This window comes from Synchiropus splendidus, chromosome 2, assembly GCF_027744825.2.
Source record: "Synchiropus splendidus isolate RoL2022-P1 chromosome 2, RoL_Sspl_1.0, whole genome shotgun sequence".
Lineage (NCBI taxonomy): Eukaryota > Metazoa > Chordata > Actinopteri > Syngnathiformes > Callionymidae > Synchiropus > Synchiropus splendidus.
Window position 1 is genome coordinate 14,413,063 of NC_071335.1, and position 17,657 is coordinate 14,430,719.

General features: G+C 39.7%; 1 protein-coding gene across 1 annotated transcript in view; it reads right to left on the reverse strand.

Annotated features, from left to right (window-relative positions):
- Positions 1-648: 648 nt before the first annotated feature.
- The window catches only part of LOC128754736 (tumor suppressor candidate 3), a 28,295-nt gene continuing 11,286 nt past the window's right edge, over positions 649-17,657 (reverse strand). The window contains exons 3-10 of the mRNA XM_053857565.1: positions 17,377-17,494; positions 16,427-16,567; positions 15,553-15,693; positions 15,373-15,462; positions 11,221-11,284; positions 9,148-9,222; positions 3,230-3,320; positions 649-873 (exon numbers count right to left, since the gene is read on the reverse strand). Coding sequence (XP_053713540.1) covers positions 858-873; positions 3,230-3,320; positions 9,148-9,222; positions 11,221-11,284; positions 15,373-15,462; positions 15,553-15,693; positions 16,427-16,567; positions 17,377-17,494 — 736 coding nt within the window. The 3' untranslated portion in view covers positions 649-857. The remainder of the gene's footprint in view (positions 874-3,229; positions 3,321-9,147; positions 9,223-11,220; positions 11,285-15,372; positions 15,463-15,552; positions 15,694-16,426; positions 16,568-17,376; positions 17,495-17,657) is intronic.

Sequence of the window (17,657 nt, forward strand, 5' to 3'; positions counted from 1 at the left end):
TGGTCAGTTTTCAACAGAAAATGTGCTAAATAAATAAATCACTACTATTAGTCATACTCTTAGCACACAGCAGAATGCATGTACTTTTTTCGACCACAGTACTTCCTACCAAGAAAAATATTTTTTTTTAATTGGTAAACCAGTTAAATATTTACATGTCTTTGTTTTTCCTAGAATATATTTTGGGTTGTACCATTTCGAATTTCTTGTGACTTTATCATGTAGACAAGAAATTGAAAAAAGAAAGCAAAAAATAAGTGTGATCAACCTGTTTTTAGTTTTTTAAAATAAGAAGGTAGCATGCAGTTTCAGAAATGGAACCCTGTGGCACACCACAGGTAAATCTGCCTGTGCATGAAGAGAAGTCCTCGATGGTGACTGAAGATTTCTTAAGCAGCATCTTTCACTACCCTAATTCCAGGTGCGCAACACGGTACAACATGACGTCGTAACCAAAACATCCATGATGAAGGAGACCAACTGAGACTGCACAGACGTCAAGATACAATGCAGCAGAGAATTAGTTCAGAATGTAGTTGAGATTTTTTTTTTTTTCGAAATCAAGTCCTACCTCTATTTACAACCAAAATTCTAAGTACAGGAAAACCTTCCTGAAAGTTGTGGGTTCAGACAAAAGAAAATCCAGAGAACAAGTATTTTTATTTTCCAACATCAGTAGGAATATTTCCTCATCGGTTTACAGAGAAGATGACAGTGGTTGTTAAAAAGGAGAAATAAATAAAACAAACGACACAATTATGGTGGTGGACTCAGTAGTGGCTCAGTCACTTCACACCTTTGAATCCATTTCATGCCCTGAAAGCGCCGCATCATCCTCCGACCTCTTGTTCCGCCGCTCATTTAATAAGGAAGCTGCCAAGGGAGAAAATGACAAACAGGTATAATTAAAGTGCAATACTTTTGTCGGTGTTGCACTTTGTGTCGTGGCTCCTGCACCTGCAGACCAGTGATTACATGATTTTAAAGAGTTTGACTTTTATCAAACATAGAATCCGTACATGCTCGGACTGACCTTCCCAGAGCTGGTCACTTTTCACTGGGCTAATTGCCCGATTCCCTATTCAGCATGTTTTCGCCTGAAGGTCGATGTCCACATTAATGCTAAGAAACTTAACTGTCCATTTATGTATTCAGAGGAGGGTGAAACACACACGTACAGGCACAAGTTTCTTAAGCAGTGGAATTGTAACCTGCGGATACTCAATGGTTATTAAAAGTTATTAAAAGAACATAGAGACAAAGTGCTGCCTGAGTTATCTTTAAGACCCTTTAATGACGATAAAACCAACACCCCAACAGCATTAAAATGCTGAGATTTGACGGAATGCAGATGTTAAATACTATTTTAATTGTGTAGCTGTAGAATGTAAAATAAATAAATAAATAAACAAAAATAAATAAAATCATTGCAAAGAGTGAGTCTTCCTTCCAAGACAGGTTTTTAATATCAGGCAGTAATTCAGCCTTTCTGTGAGTTTTTGACTGTGAATATCAAGTTCATTGCCAAAACTAAGAACAAAAAAAAAGCCACTGGATTGTTCGACATTGCAACATATTTAAGGTTTTCTTGGTCGCTTTGGTACATTTCTCAGATCACAATTGAAATTCTCAAAACTAGTTGTTCAATCTGCACATCACTGCCACATGTGCACATCAGAAAAGCAGTTTCGCGTGTTGTTGGTCAAGTTGCGAGTGCTTTAGTGCATCCATGCAAATGTCGCTGTGCAATTCTCTGCTGTCTTCTATATTATCGGCTGCTTATGTCAAGTTGATCAAAATGCATTATCACGCGTCTCTGAATAGTCTCACCCCTCACAGCATTTTCATCCCACAAGTCCTTCTGAGCCAAATGGTTGATCATGTCATCATTTGTAAAGCGTATTTCTATAAATGACCATTAGACTTTTTCCATAAATCTGTCCAGAATATGTTCATTGCTACCAGGTGTAGCTTGACTTTCTCTAATACAAGGACATGCATGAAGCATAGGATAACCTTGGATTGAGCACCACCTGATGATTAAGGAACGTTCTCAGCATGGAGAATGAAAGTTCATGATCACCTGCCCCCCACACACACACAGATGACCTTCTGGCCTCCATAGATGCTGCATGTGATGCCACCACACATCTGGATAAGGCACTCTAACAGATTGTATTGCATTACAAGAGAAGGAACTTGTGATGTGGATGAGAATCTGTGTCCCAATCTCCAGGAACATATGGAGGTATAGGAAGACTGCACTGAAAGTCCTATAGCATTGCATGCATGTCCGCGTTCATATTTTTACTGTTGTTGTTTTTCCCCTTTGTGCTCATTTTGCCTTTCCATATCAATGACATGGTCTGTCAACAAATTACAGCACAGTAAAAACGTAGACTAAGGTGCAATATAGAACATACAAATAAAGAAACTTTCATCAAAACTTTATTCATAGTTTACATCCCTCCAGAGTCGCTGTTATACGGACAACATGACAAAGCAATATGACTGTCTTGTCCATACACAATGACGAAAGGACTTGACATTCTGACTTGTTCACTGCTAAAGAGATTTACTTTTGAGAGATGGACTAAAGATAGTTTTGAGGAATGCACTTTCCGTTTTGCCAATAGTAATGATTCGAGAAATGTACCAATAATGTACCAGAGATGTTTAAGATAAACAGTTATCACTCCTGGCATTTTATTTTTTTGGCATCGTCCATGCGCCTTTAGATCTTGAGGTTGGACTTGAAAGTTCTGAGACCGGAACAGAAATGAATACTGCTTTGTGCATTCTTCTGAGGGAGGATTGAAAACAATGTGAACAACTCCTGCCTGTCCAGCCTTCTAACTGAAAGGAAGTTGCTCAATTTTTAAATATAAACACCCAACTTAGGCCCAAAACCCTTCCTCTAACACTGCACTCTATTGGCCTTGCTGCCTTCAGTAAACTCTTTTTTTTTTTTTTTTTTTTACAAAATATGAAAAAAAGAAGACGTCAACACTTTTGACTCACATATCAGCTCCTTGCGCTTCAGACAGTTACGACATCTGCTGTTTAAATGTCATCAGACATTATGGATCAGCAGTTTTAAATAAATCATTCAGCGTAGATGAGCCGAGCGAACTGCCTTTTAGATGTGGATTTGAGGGGAACCTGCTTATTTGCTCGCAACACAAACAAGACAAGATGAATGGAGCCATTAAAGTATTACAATAGGTACCTGTAGGGGTATCCGTGATACTTGGACCTGAAAATGGAGAGCAGGAAGCTGAAGAAGAAAACCACCAAGCCGAGGCCGACCAGGCAGATGACTGCAAAGACAGACAGGATCCAGCATTTACAATCCAGACTTCAACATGAAATCAGTAGCAATCTCGCCACGATATATGGGTTTGACCAAAGCAAGCCAGCGGCGGCCGACTGGACGGTGCGTTGAATACATTTTAATGCCGATTCAACTGCGACCATGATGTATGAACGATAATTAGCACACAATAGCCGCTGAGAACATTTTACCGTGGACATCAATTAAAAGTGATTTAGCACCCAGGTATAATCGACGGGATCTCTTCATGTTGAATGTGCCCGGAGGTATCGAACGCAGGTACATTAAGAGGCTGCTATTTCGGTGGGATAACGGAAGTATACGTTTTAATTAGAACAAGCGGGTGCAATTTTCAGAGGCGATAAAATGTCAGCCATTAAACGTTCTCACTGAAACATGTCCAAATCATAGCCAACATTGGAGCTTTTGGAGCAAGTCTATTTCCGCAATTTTTACCGCTACTTTTTTGTCGTGGTCTGAACCCTGTAGCTTATAGAACAACGTGGCTAATTTATGGATTTTCACAGGCTAAAGTGAGAGTCATGCTGCCACAATATTGAGCCTCTTCACATCAAACTGAAATCACAGGCGTTTTATTTATTTTGAAGCGCTCAAAATGCACTGTTTTCGGCCGTGTGTCTGTGGACCAACATAGCTGATCTCCTGGAGGACCGGAGACGAGAAGCAGCAGCTGAGACCAGCTGTGGTGTCAGAACTTCGACACACGGGCGAAAACGGCGCATTTTGAGCGCTTTAATGTGAATAAAAGATGTGAGGAGTTCATGAACAGTGCTGAGTTTGTTTCATGAGTCAGTCTCCTGGTTCTCCATTTCAAAACTAGTTTAGAAGTCATCCGCATGCATTTTTTAAGCCTGGTGCACCACTGACCTTTCTACACCGTGTTATGTGTGAACAAGATCTATTTTCCTTCTTAAATTTAGTGGGTGCAGCTAATATTTCGGCGCGCTCTATAGTCTGAAAAATACAGTACTTGTCCAGGTCCATGATGTTACAAGGCAACGCATCCTCACCTCCATGGTGTTGATGTTGGGAAAGTTGCCATTTGCATCGTATACTGATGACAAAGGCAGCCTTCAGCATTGCATATCGAAGTTGGGCACAATCTACACTCCAGGCTGCTTTTGTCAGCACATAGGACGCAAAAGGCCACTTTCCTAACACCAATACATTACGCCACAGGCGTTAGGATGAGTTGTACAGGGCAACACTTGTGTTTCCTGCCACACATTCCTGCCGTAAAACCTGATCATTTATATTCCTGCAGGCACAGGAAGACGTCTTCTGAAGGAGCCATCATTGGTGCCAACATGACTGTGGGTGAAATGAGGCGAACATCCTTCTGAACAACGTACTATGATTTAGCAGTCACCGATGCGCAGAGTTCAAACAAGTCACTGAACTTTTCCTGGCTCTTCATGCCTTCTTGCTGTCGATTATTTACATGTATGCTGAACAGAGTGGCAGCAAAGGTGATGCACGTTGTCTCACAAAACAATTTATTTGGTTCAATTTGTCAACGAATAATCGAAATAATGGAGACGAGATAAAATAAAATATGAAGCACTTGCAAAAGCTTGTTAGTATTTTCCCATTTTATTTCCTGGCTGCTACGTATTAGCACGAGTACATAAAGGAGGCTTCATGCTCCCTGTTATTGAGACAATAGCTCATTGTGCGCTCCGCGGCCTGGTTCTCATTATCCACCTTGCCGTCTTGCAGAAAATAGTGTTTGCAACTATTATCATCTTATTTCCTAAGTGGCTTTTCTAAAGTGAAGCAGCAATCCACAATGCGTGTGTGTGTGTGTGTGTGTGTGTGTGTGTGTGCGTGTGTGTGTGTGTGTGGGCTTGTGCAGTCACCCTAATATAGCAGATAATACTTGAGAAGCACGGTGTTAAATTAAAGTGTCACCAGCTACTGATATTGTTAATCAGGGATTAGAATAAGGACCTCTGCTGGAGAATACATCGCGAGGCATCAGCATGTCCTCAGAGCGTGCGCGTGTTTGTTACCACTACATGCGAGGGCAGTCTTCGGAATACCCTTCACCTTCAGCTGCTGTCACATGCATTTCTAAGATCACCCACATTGCCATCAGTCAGCATCAGCGCCCGCACCATTATTCCCATTTTCCAGCGTTGTCGCCCTCGACTCTGATCTTATACAATCACACGCGCAATAAACCCACGCACACCTCTAGGGCGGCATTATACTGCGGTATCTGTCACTCTTGGTGCGTCATTGTGTGCAACACATTAGCTAATATGAAATTCTTGTCCACGCCCCGCGACCACAGGCAAACACACTTGCGCAAGCACACATGGGGCTCATTCAGCAACCTGCCCCTGCGCGGCTACTTACGAGGTTGGCCTACTGTGAGAACTGATGGGTGAAGGGAATACACAGTATATTGTTTCAAAAATCATATTCCAAATGCGCTCTGGCGAAAATGTTTTTTTTGACAAATTGAAAGCTGCGACACGCATAAAGCAACTCGTAGTCTAGTCACTCAAGTTCAAGGGCCAAAACACCCATTTCATTCAATTCAAAAATATATATGTCACACAGCACGCGTTACCTTTGACAAGCTGTACAGTATGTCAAAAGTGACACAGAGCTAAACTAAAAAGCAAACAAGACTAATTCTACATCACTCTGTGGCAGTGCCAAATCTACCTCATATGATTTACGCAGCGGTTTGGATTGTAAAACGTCCACGCGTTCAATCTATTTCTAAAAAAAGTCTAAAAAAAAATCAAGTCAAATCACTTGTTACATGTAACACCTCATATTCTCATGTTCTTCACTCATGGTATGTATGTTTTAGCAGCACCGGTACAGTGCATGTCCACATTCATATACACAGTAGTCGAGATCTAAAAAAATAAAATAAAAAAAAAGAATCAAACGGCACGGTAATTTCTTAAAAAAATAAAAATAAAAAAAAAGAGAACAGTGAAGGCTCGCAGAGTTCGCCCTTTACGCCTCTTTTTCCATGCAGGAGAGAAGTGCCCCTTCTAGAAAGCATTTTTCTTCAATATTGAGGGAAAAAAAAGATACTCCATCAGTTCCATGCATTAAAATTAAGACCTTTCACATCCTGGCGACATGCGTTTGCCACGAGGCCATTGACCTGCCAAGTGTTGATGCATGGAAACATATTTTAGCTGAAATTGACTCATTAAAATTTAGATTATTTCCGTAATTAAAATGTATTAAATTAATAAAAATACATTTTTCTTTTGGGTGGAGCACCATCCCCCTGAAACTTAAATTGTTGGTTGTCAGGGTGTGTGAAGCGTTACCGAGCCTCGTGTGTCACTGTGTTCAGTCGATCGACGGCAGTAATTGTCGCTATGATGCATCGCGCAGGGCAAGGGGCGTTGGAGGGATAAAAGACAACCAACCATGTTTACTCTTTTACTTTTACTTCACATTTACTGTAAAAACCGGGAGACGGAAATGGGGCGGGGATTGGCAGTTTTAAAGTGGGGGTGATTTCGCTTGTTTTTTGTTCAGGGGGTTGCCATCTGCCCATATCTGCCCTTCAACTGGAGTATTGTATGTACACCAAGAAACAGGAAACGGGAAGGAGCAGGAGCATGTGCTGATCCCACCCCCTCCTCTTGAATTTCATATGGAGGAGAGGAACTTTTGAGTACAAATAGAAGGGGGGGAGTTTTGACAAGGCTGAAATGTCCGGGTCGACATGCAACATGGGAGTGACTCGAAAGTCACTCTTGGACATCTGATGTCCACCTGATGAGAGACAACATGTGACTTCTTTGAAGTGTGTGTGTGGACCCCTATTTTTTTTCCACTCAAAAATGAGAACGCCAGATGTAAAAATGTTCATCCCTTACAACTTTTCAAGCTTTGCTCCACATTTTCCAAAGCGTCCCGCTATATAACCTCCCTATAGTCACTACACTCATCATTCATGGTATTTCATTCAAAATGATCTGTTTTTCAACCTACATTTTCTACATCAAGTCTCAGCTTCTGGAAAGCCATGTTTAATTGGGGCATCTACTCTCAGCATCAGCTTCAGCCCTTAAGGAAACAGTGGGAGTACGAAAAGCCCTAAATCATAAAACACTGCCACAGTATCATTGTGACCTTGATGTATGCTGAATATTGGTGACGGGAATCAACCACCGACACACGAGCTGTATCCAGGGCTGAAAGATTTTCTGACTAGACAATTCATAAAAAGCCACGCCAGAGGAAAAAATAAAACAAAACAAATTTAAAAAACAATAACAATTCAGCTGCACAGCACATTTGCACTGAAGTAGGCCCGCTAAAAATCTTTTCAGACATTATAAACATGAGAGAAAATGCTGAGGACTTTTGTAGATGGTAAAGCACATGCCATCGATGAAAAGAATCTAACAAGAAAGTATTTCAGTGATGCCATAAAATGCAATGCTGAGCAAAATTGGCACTTCAAGGTGAGTTTGTCGGTATTTCAACATGTAAATTCATGAGCGTGCTCACACAGCGTCACACACACATACATGCTTCAAAGCGCACACAAAAAAGAACAAATTCCATTGGATCAAAGTTGAACACTTTTGAGAGTGCGTTAAAGAATAAAGATACAGAGCAATCTTTATATTTTAGTTTTTATTTGCCAAACTTTGGGCATATTTATGCAAAAGGCCTGGAGTTTCACTGAACAGACTGCAGGCTTTACAGGTGTTTACCTTCATGATTTGAGTTTAGATTTTTTTTTTTTTATGCATTTAACAACTAAATTAAAATACCGGCTACATTAATTGAAATGCACAGATGTAAACAAGTACAATATAACATCAGAATAACATGACACAACATAACACAACATGAGTATGACACTGAATGGAACCATTTCATCAAAAAAAAGGACACAGTAAAACGTGAAACTAAGTCAACTTTGTTCGTCTGTGTATGGACAAGGGTGCGCCACCACGCGAAGAAAGACAAATGCTTCCTAGAGGTGGTGGCTTGATTAAAATCCATTCTGACTGTGTCTCTATATTTAAGGTAATTACTTGTAAAGGTCATCTAATTACTTTCTGGGGCAGCAACAGATACTTTTAAAGATAATACACAGGGTAGGAGACCAATTTGTAGATAGATTGATCCACTTACAGGCTTGCTTTTAAAGTGATTTATAGCAAGGATTACATTGAAATGCTCAATAATTCTACTACTGGAGGCTCGGAAAAGCCCAGAAGGAGAGTAATGACAGAATCGTTGCAGTAACGCCACCAGTATTGGTCACATTTACTTCAATAAATGCATATTTCTGAAGCATGTCTACATCATTTTTGTGCCTTGAGGTTAGTCTGGAGATTCTAAATATATAGACATTTTTATTTTTGGTCACCAAAAGCTTCGCAGTGCTTCCCCCATGGAGGGCTGGCTGGAAAGGTTACTATATGACCAAATATGATTTGAAGTTGAGCCATGGCAAAGGGTGAATGGACTGAAATCCAACCGAAATATGTCCAAAATATGACTTCTAGAGGTAGACAACTAGTTTGCTGCACATCATGAACACAAAAATGAAGCATAGACTCCTGTTGAGAGAATTGAAAATGCGTTCCAGTCCATTGAGGGTCTGATAAAAGTTGAATAAAAGTGTCTGCTAAATGACGTGTTAAGTAAATGACTTGAGTGTATTCTCAACCTAAAATTGAGTTTCATATCTTAAAGTAAATTCAATATACTGTTTGAAACAAAAAAAACATCTGGCACAAAGAGAGAACGAGAATTCAAGAAAACAGGAAAACTTAGTTACTTACTTCTCCTTTTGCCCACATCTCCCTTAGAGGTGGCAGCCTCATTGAGCAGCACCATCCCCATGGTGATGGCAGCATCTGTTATGGTCGTCAAGGAAACAGCACCCATACAGGGCAGGGGAATTCTCCAAGTATAGTTTCTGGCTTGCAGATACACTACGGACAAATCACTCTTGACATTCATCTGAATTTTATGCGTCAAAGTAATGACATGAAGTGACCCTTTTAATAATTTCACCTCAGTAACGCAACAGTTGTATGGAAGAATTTAGGAGGATGTGGTTCTCATCAGTGGCACGAGTCTCCAAAGGTGAAAGCATCAAAACTAAACTGACGGGAAAATAAAACAGCCTGGCGCAGGTTAGAACCTTCAACAGGGACAAACACAAAACCCACCATCTTTACAAACAGCCCCTGCTGTTTGAATGGAAAATTCTTAATTACATAAAAAAGTCATTTTCAACAGCAGCTTAGAAATATGTGCATAGCTAAGTCTCGTGGCTTAAAACCCAATTACAGATTTCTTTATTCAGAGCGCTCAGCATACAGTCCCACATACCTGGAGAAGGACTGGGGGACATAAGAAGGCTGTTTCATGGCGAGATAGAGCAGAAAATTAAGGCATCAGAATGGCATTCCTGTTTGCAAGCAAAATCTGCGACTGTTATGCAAGGAAGGATCATTTCATATATTTATGAACAACAGCCCAATGGATCTTTGCTATTTATTAAACACAAAAATGAGACTAAGAGAGCAAGCTATGAAAGAAATACCTGGTTGAGTCCATGTGATTCTCATGGAAAGGCCGTGTCCCACAGCACCGGGTACCAGTGGACAACTGGCATAATTCATCCTCACAAAGTCACACAGAGACACTTTATATAATAATTTGCTCCCAATGCGTGAGTGTGAGAGATAAGCCTCATTTGCTTGAGTCGCATTCCGACCGTGAAGTGCAATAGCTTTAGCCCTGTTGAATTCTGCCGCAAAGGGCTGCTTAAATGCTGCAGTGATGACGGGTGTTGAGTTGTCCCTTGGCTCTTGTCGCTGGCACACAGTGGCGATGCCACTTCAAATTGGTGGTGTAGTGCAAGTCTACTAATTCGCAGGCCCTGTACATGCCGAACCATGAAGAGTGGTAAGTAAGGATCAATGGTCCTCCACTGCACCACGACCTGCCATGATAAATATAGTTTGGAGAGAGCCGTACCCCTTTCACACAGAAACAGCGTGTTAACATGTTTTTTTTTAATGAGTGTTGACCCACCTTGCTGCAACGCTCACACTTCCACATCCCCTGACACGCTGCTTAGCAGCTTCCTCACCATCTCTCCTTCCTCAAGTTTATTCTTATTATTTAAAATGTATTTTATTATCAATAGCTTCATAATTTTTTCATCGATTGATTTTTTTCTATATTGTTTGAGACATTTACGTTATACTGACTGCGATAAAATGTAGTGAAACACGATGATTGTGGACAGGGAAAGTGCGCCATTTAAATGAATAAAGAAATGAAAAGAAAGAACAACAACAGTATTTAGCAAATCATACGCACTAGCAGCTTGTGCGTGGAAAAACTGCTCTCGGAAATTGTTTTAAAAATGTGAATAATTGTGTTTACACCATCTGCAAAATAAATGATAAAAAATACAAACGTCATATGTTCATTGTTCAGCAGATGTCTTTGTGTATCTTGGTGTGCTTGCGTTTTCCTCTGTTGGGAAGAAGACTAATGGGTAAGCGCAACATTTCCCTATGGCTGGAAGAATTAGAGCATTTCTCAAGTGCCACAATCTGCAATCAAACAACAACCTAAAAAAGCAGAAAACTTAGTACACACACACTTTTTTTCAGTGTTTTCTGACGTTATGTGCTTCCTTTGCATCCTGCATCACGAGGACAATGAAAAAAGGATGGACCTTAAGTCTCTGACCTCACTCAGGGAAGGTGAAAATGATTACCTGTTTGTAAACAAACAACAAAACTAACTGTACCGTCTTTTACTGTTTGAAATCGATTCGACCCAATCCAAGCCTATTTGAAAGGCACATAACACACAGGGAGAAAGGATACTCAGGAGAAGGATGATGTGCGACTCGGCCACAAACTGAGCTTGACTGCTGCCGTGGATGTAACTCTGGATGGAGAGAAAGAGAGAATTGTATTTGGTGAATACAAAAGACATGAGAAATAAGGACTAAAATATCAGAAAGAATAATAAAACGATGAATCATACTCAACCATACACATGTACAATATACATATACAATATCGACTTTAAAATATGTATCTATTCTATCAATATCAACAAAGATTCAATATCAACATGTAAACATCAGTACATAACGGTGCACGTTGCTGGGAATGAATGATGAAGAATATTCCATTTGCGTGTTTGAGTCAAACAATTCCTCCATGCGTGGGCAAACAAATGCTACTTTTTCTTCCTGAGTGGGCAGCGAGGTCAGCTGAACCCTACAGAAAACTGAAAATGAATTCGCATTACCAAGTCTATTTATAAAAGCTGTTTTTAAGACACACATGATAACAAAAGTTACATGTCCGAGGGCAACTGTTCTTCAATTGCTTGACTGCAGTACATGGAAATAGAAAGCCAGTACTTCATAATTAACATGTGTCATACAAGACAATGTCTGCCTTTGTGTTGAGACTGAATACAAATTCCCTGAAGAACAAGTACATTACAACAGGTAATGAATCACAGTGATTAAAACCAAAATGACCTGCATATGTGTGACTATCATTTCAAACAATGTATGAACTGTGTGTCAATTGTGCCTAAAGCAATGCAGCAAAAAATAGCCCAGCTAAAGATGAAAAAAAAAAAGGTCACTTAAACCTTTTACTACTTTAATATCATCCAGGTCACCTGGGTGTACTTTTCATTTTGGCAGAAAAATATTAAAAATATATTGAAATAAGAGTTGAATTCCTCCATTTGTACAGAAACAGACAAAAACAAAAAATGGATGTGAGGTCATCAAAGACTTTAGGTTAATTCAGAACAGGGCGTAATCATGACAGGGCTTTGTAACACTGGGTTTTCTGACTGTTGAGTTTTTTTTCTGTGCAATAACAGCATATATGGAAAGAAAGAAAACAAATTCCAACACATTGTCACTCCAAATGTGACTATTTTTAACTGAAGTTTTGCCTCCAATATAATTGCAGATGTCAGCTATTTATGTTGATATGCATCGGCTTTCAAATGAAACATGTTTTGCCTTCTGTGGCATGTCTATAGGCACCGTGACACGCATAAGAAGGTAAGGATTGAGCCATTATGTGGCGCCTTTCACTCTGGATTTTCAATATCACGCCACGTACATCGTATATAGGACTTCATATTGCAATTGCTGCTTAGTTGGACCTAGACTGAAGAGCACAAGAATATGAGGTGCCTTATACGCCACGTAAGATCTACTGCAAAGTAGTGAAGAGAGCTTGGGAACATCATCCACCCCCGATCCCAATTTCAGCCTTGATAAACACTCTCAAACCTGGCCTTTTAGTTGCATACCAACACTGCTCCATCTCAGAGAACGCAAGGCTACCGCTGTGCCCGTTTGGCAAATTGTTACCCTCACCGTGCATGCCTTCATCATAAGAAAGCTGTTTTTTTTGGGTTTTTTTCCATTCAATATCAGGAGTTGGACTGTGAAGCAATATACAGTCTCTGTGTTGGAGGCGCTACTGCAGAAGTGCTGGGGTTTTGGTCGCTATATCAACACACACGGCTGTGTAGGATAAACCATCTTATTACTGACTATTGACAGTAACTAAGCAAGTAATTCAGTTATTAATGGTTGATATGCTTTCCCTAATCCAAAGAGTTACCAAAACATGCATGTCAAATCCCACCTCTGGCGATGGAATCGTCGATAAAGGGTTAAGCAGAATATAACCTGAGAACACATTGGTTTTTAACCAAGGACGAAACGCCAGAGGCAAAAGACAAAAAAAAGATCTTACTGGGAGTTACTTTTATTTAACCTATTGAGAGTCAGACAAAGGAAACAAAACCAAGCCAGCTACTCCAGACTTTGTGGAGATAAAGAGAATAGAGTCTTGCAGAGACATTCACATTCTGGTGCGCCGCAATATTATAAGCATCTTGGTTTACAGCACATTGTACGTGAGCTTTTCCACTCGACTGACCCACTGTTCATTCGGCTGCTATCGGAAAGCAGCAAAAGACAGCTGAATGAATACATGAGGACAAAGGAGGAGTGGAGAAGGATGTTGAAGTTTTGTGCTTCAGTGGACTGAAATTAAAGATTTTGTGCTCTTGAAAGCACGCAAAACGATACTTTTGTCTTCAACATAAGCTCACGAGTTGGAATACAATCACCATGGTTTCCATATCAAGAGTGACTGAGGCGGCTTTCATCAGCACAATGGATAAGTAGGTTCCTGCGGCGATTGTTTGACATTCACCGTTGACGTTAACCTTTTAAAGCACATCTGAAGGTGAAATTGTGAAACGTTAATGACCACCCAGACTGAGTGAATGAGAAGCAAATCAATTGTTTCCTACAACAATACATTCCACAGCGGTGGGATTCAATTTTCATGCTGGACTGCAAAATGGAAATTTAATTAAATTTTTCTTGAAACCAACAATCCCAGAAGCTCAGATACAAATCCAAACAGCTATTTCAACCCCTGATATCACAAACAACCGACGGTCCAAGTACTGCAGCTTTAATTTCAGGGACAAACTGGAATTAATACAATTAGACAGGTATTGCTTTCCACGTCTAACTAACATAAACAAAAACTGCAGATAGCAGCTGAGTGCCAAAGTGGTGCTGGGTGAATGAAAAATCCCTCAATCCATGCTCTAGCACTTCCAATTAATCTGATGGATTAGTGTGTCGGAGCTTCATTCATTAGTGTGCGGTGCCAAGAGGTTGTGTTTTAGCTAATGTAGCCATGTGTTTTGAGAGACCTAGTCGGTGGGTTATTGAGGACATTTAGAAACTCCGCGACACACGCAGAATGAAACACTTGCATCGAAATGCATCATGGTTTTTTTTTTGCTGAGTCTCACCAGGAGACACCAACACAGAAAAAATCATCAACACACAAAGACACACATGCACGTTCTGTCTGTTGCTGAGGGACCGAAATAAGTTATTAAGAAAGAGAGAGAAGATCATTTAAAAACGTGACGTCCTCAACAGAATCCTTAATAATAGCACTGCTCTGATTAGGCTGCTTTTGATGATCAACGACAATAGAGGACCGATAGAGATATACATAGAAAAAAGGACGCGGAATAGCATGAGCTTCAGCAATAAAATCAGGACTGAATGAATGAAGAGGATGACAGGGTAGAAGAGGGCGCTATAGCATTTACAACTGTCATAAACGGGAGACAAAAAGAGGGTCTGCAGACAACACGCGGCGCCGGATGTAAATATGCCAAGATGAGAGGGACATCATTGCATGGAAGTCAACTGTTCTTTGAGCACAATGGAACTCAAGAGTGAATGGAATAGCTGCTTGTTGGATAGAGAGGAAGGTTTGCATTCACTCAAGAAGTCGCTCGAAATGAGTTGTTGGTGCAATGTTTAATGTGACTGCAGCACTTTCTAATTAAAACACACCTAATGGGAAGAGTAGAGGGAGGGGCGCTGGGTTTTGGTGCAAAGAAGTGGGATGTGTGACATCATTCGGCTCGACTGAGGCGCTTGGGCAAAATAGCAAAAAAAAAAAAAAAATAGTCTCACTGCAATAAACAATGAGAACAAGTGAGTGACTTGACATTGCAGCTCTGGGGGCAAAGCTTTGAGGGAGAGCCTGAAGAAAGGAGGTTGGTCTTTTTTCCAAGGTCACCACAGTGTATAGTACAAGGTATGATCGATACAAGTTCAAAAATGAAATAGATAAATAAATTAAGAGGATGTAAAGAAAACAATCAATCCAAGATAAAGCTAAATAGTTTTCATGTGTTATGTTGGTAAGACAAGTTTTTGGTGTGACTTTTTCAACATAGCTATTCTCTTAACTTCTATCATGTTCCTGATACCACTCCCGCAAAAAGTCGAGAAGTAGAAAATTAACATGCAGAAATCGCAAGTCCTCGAACAAAGTCCTCAAGCGTAGTGATTTATATTTCTCAGAATATAATTGAAAAGTCTCTTAGCAAAGAGGGCGTAGATGAAGAAAGATTAATTCCACAATGTTGTGCATACATACCACTTGTCCATTCTGGGGGTTTTTGTGGGCATATGGAGGGCCTCGAATGTGATTCCACATCTGACCGGACGTCATTGCAAAAACCACACACTGAAAGCAAAACGAAAGTTGGAAAAAGAAACACAAAAAGTTATGTTTGTATTGTTATCTATACATTTATTATTAAATATAGTATCTCACCAGTGCAGCCATGGCCCATCCAGTCTTGTTGTAGATGAATTCCAAGTTGTTTCTCCTCAGGTACAGTAAGCCTCCCACCAGAGACACTAACAGAGCCAAGGCAATAGTGCCAGAATAATTCGGCGGACGAAAGACACGAATCTAAAGAGGGAGAAAATACAAATATCTCTGGTCATGTCAATGACTTTCACATTGTTTCCCAAGCATTTAAACGTTAATATGTTGTTTGTATTAAAAGTCATTTTATATTGTCTAAAGGCCAGGTAACAGCACGTCCACTCACTCTACAAGATAAACCAAACGTATGTTTGGTATGACAAGCAGCTACATGTTTGCATTGTGCCTTAGCAGGTGACAAGTAAAACGTGTCAAAAAAGCTTCGTCATGAAAGTTACATTGTTATTATTATAAAAAAATTACAATGCAATTGCACACAATTTATTTTAATAACATCAAATAACAGACTTCACATTAACTTAGAAATAATTCAAAATAAATTTAAATAAACTAAAAAGAATATAAAGAATGTCTACCATTTAGTGTGAGATTTCAAATTTTATTTTGGCAAACAATGGACAGTCAGAATGGCTAAAGAAAGCAATTTTTTGCATTCTGTTTCATCTAATTATTCATTAAATAAATGTACACACTTTTCCTAATTCAAAAGAAACAAAGCCTTTTAATCATTCATAAAGTTTAGGATTTAACTGGCCACAGGAAAAACCTGGAAGAACCTGAAACATGGACACTACAAATCCTTCAGGTAACAGTAAAAAAAAACAATAAATGAATAAGTGAAGTCTATTGAGGAGACAACAGAAAAGGAATGTAGTTGTTCCAGATGATCATGAGCTGAAGAAGTCTTGAACCGTACCTGGACATCTGTGCGGTCCGCAATCCATTTGGCAAGCTGCTCCGAAGCAAAACCAATCCGTTGGAGGTCAAATGTATCAGCTCTCTTTGGCTTTCCTTTGGCTGGAAAATGCATGAAGGTTGGAGCGCTGTTCATATTCAACTGAAACAAAAAAAGAAAAAAAAAAGTCGGTTTTATAGCCTATTATCCTTGAAGGAAATTACAGAACTGAAACGAAATCCCTCTCATTTTGTTTAAAGAGAGAACGTCGAAAATGGTTTGATCTTTGAATGGGCTCCTCCGGTGGGAGTCGCTCAATTAATTCGCCCAAGGACAACTAGTCAAATACGGATTTGTGGCTAACTTTTCTTTCCCCATGAATGATCACATACATATATATCCCGATGCTCCCATTCACTGCATTTATCTGCTCAATGTTTAAGTCAACTGGTTCACTCTGTTTATTCCCAGGAGAGCAATGAAGCAAAGGAAAATATTATGCAGTGAATATAACAGTAGTTATTGCTGAGGGCAGATATTATGCAGTTATTTACTCTGCGTTCTATAAATAGCCTCAAATATCCTATGCATAAAAAGGATCTAAATGGTATGGATGCAAGTCGATGTGGGCAGACGCATCAGCATGTGAGGGGAAAAGAAAATACCAACTTGAAAGTAAATTAGAAATGACAATGTTGCAAGGCTGGTAAATTCACGTAAATAGATCAAAAGCACTCATATTTTAAACAAGAGAGGAATGTTCTTGTTCCACTAGAGCAAAGAAAACATTAAAAAAACAAAACAAATGGATGGATTGTTTTACGCGTCAAACATTGAAAGGCACGTGTTTCTCGATCCCAAATTCGCACAGAAAAATAAACTGTTTTATATCTATATTTACATATTAAAAAAATTCCAGATGTCATTCACATTTTAATACTACCAGGATTTAAATGCAGTTGAACATTTACCTGTTGGAAAACATCAGCACCTTCATCGTAGTCAACAACAGTGAAGAAAAGCTTGTTTGAAAAAGCAGATGAGTAGCGCCAAGAGTTGGCCAGCACCTGGTACTCTTCGTTTGCCTGTCTGCAAAATGAATAACACACTGGAAATGTTTTCATAATTTTGGAGGTGTGAGACACAGACAGACAACATTAACACCAGGTCTCACATTCACTTGAAACAAGGTCATGACTAGAAATAAATGGCATGCTGACGATGCCGAGTGTTTTTTTTTTTTTTTTTGAAT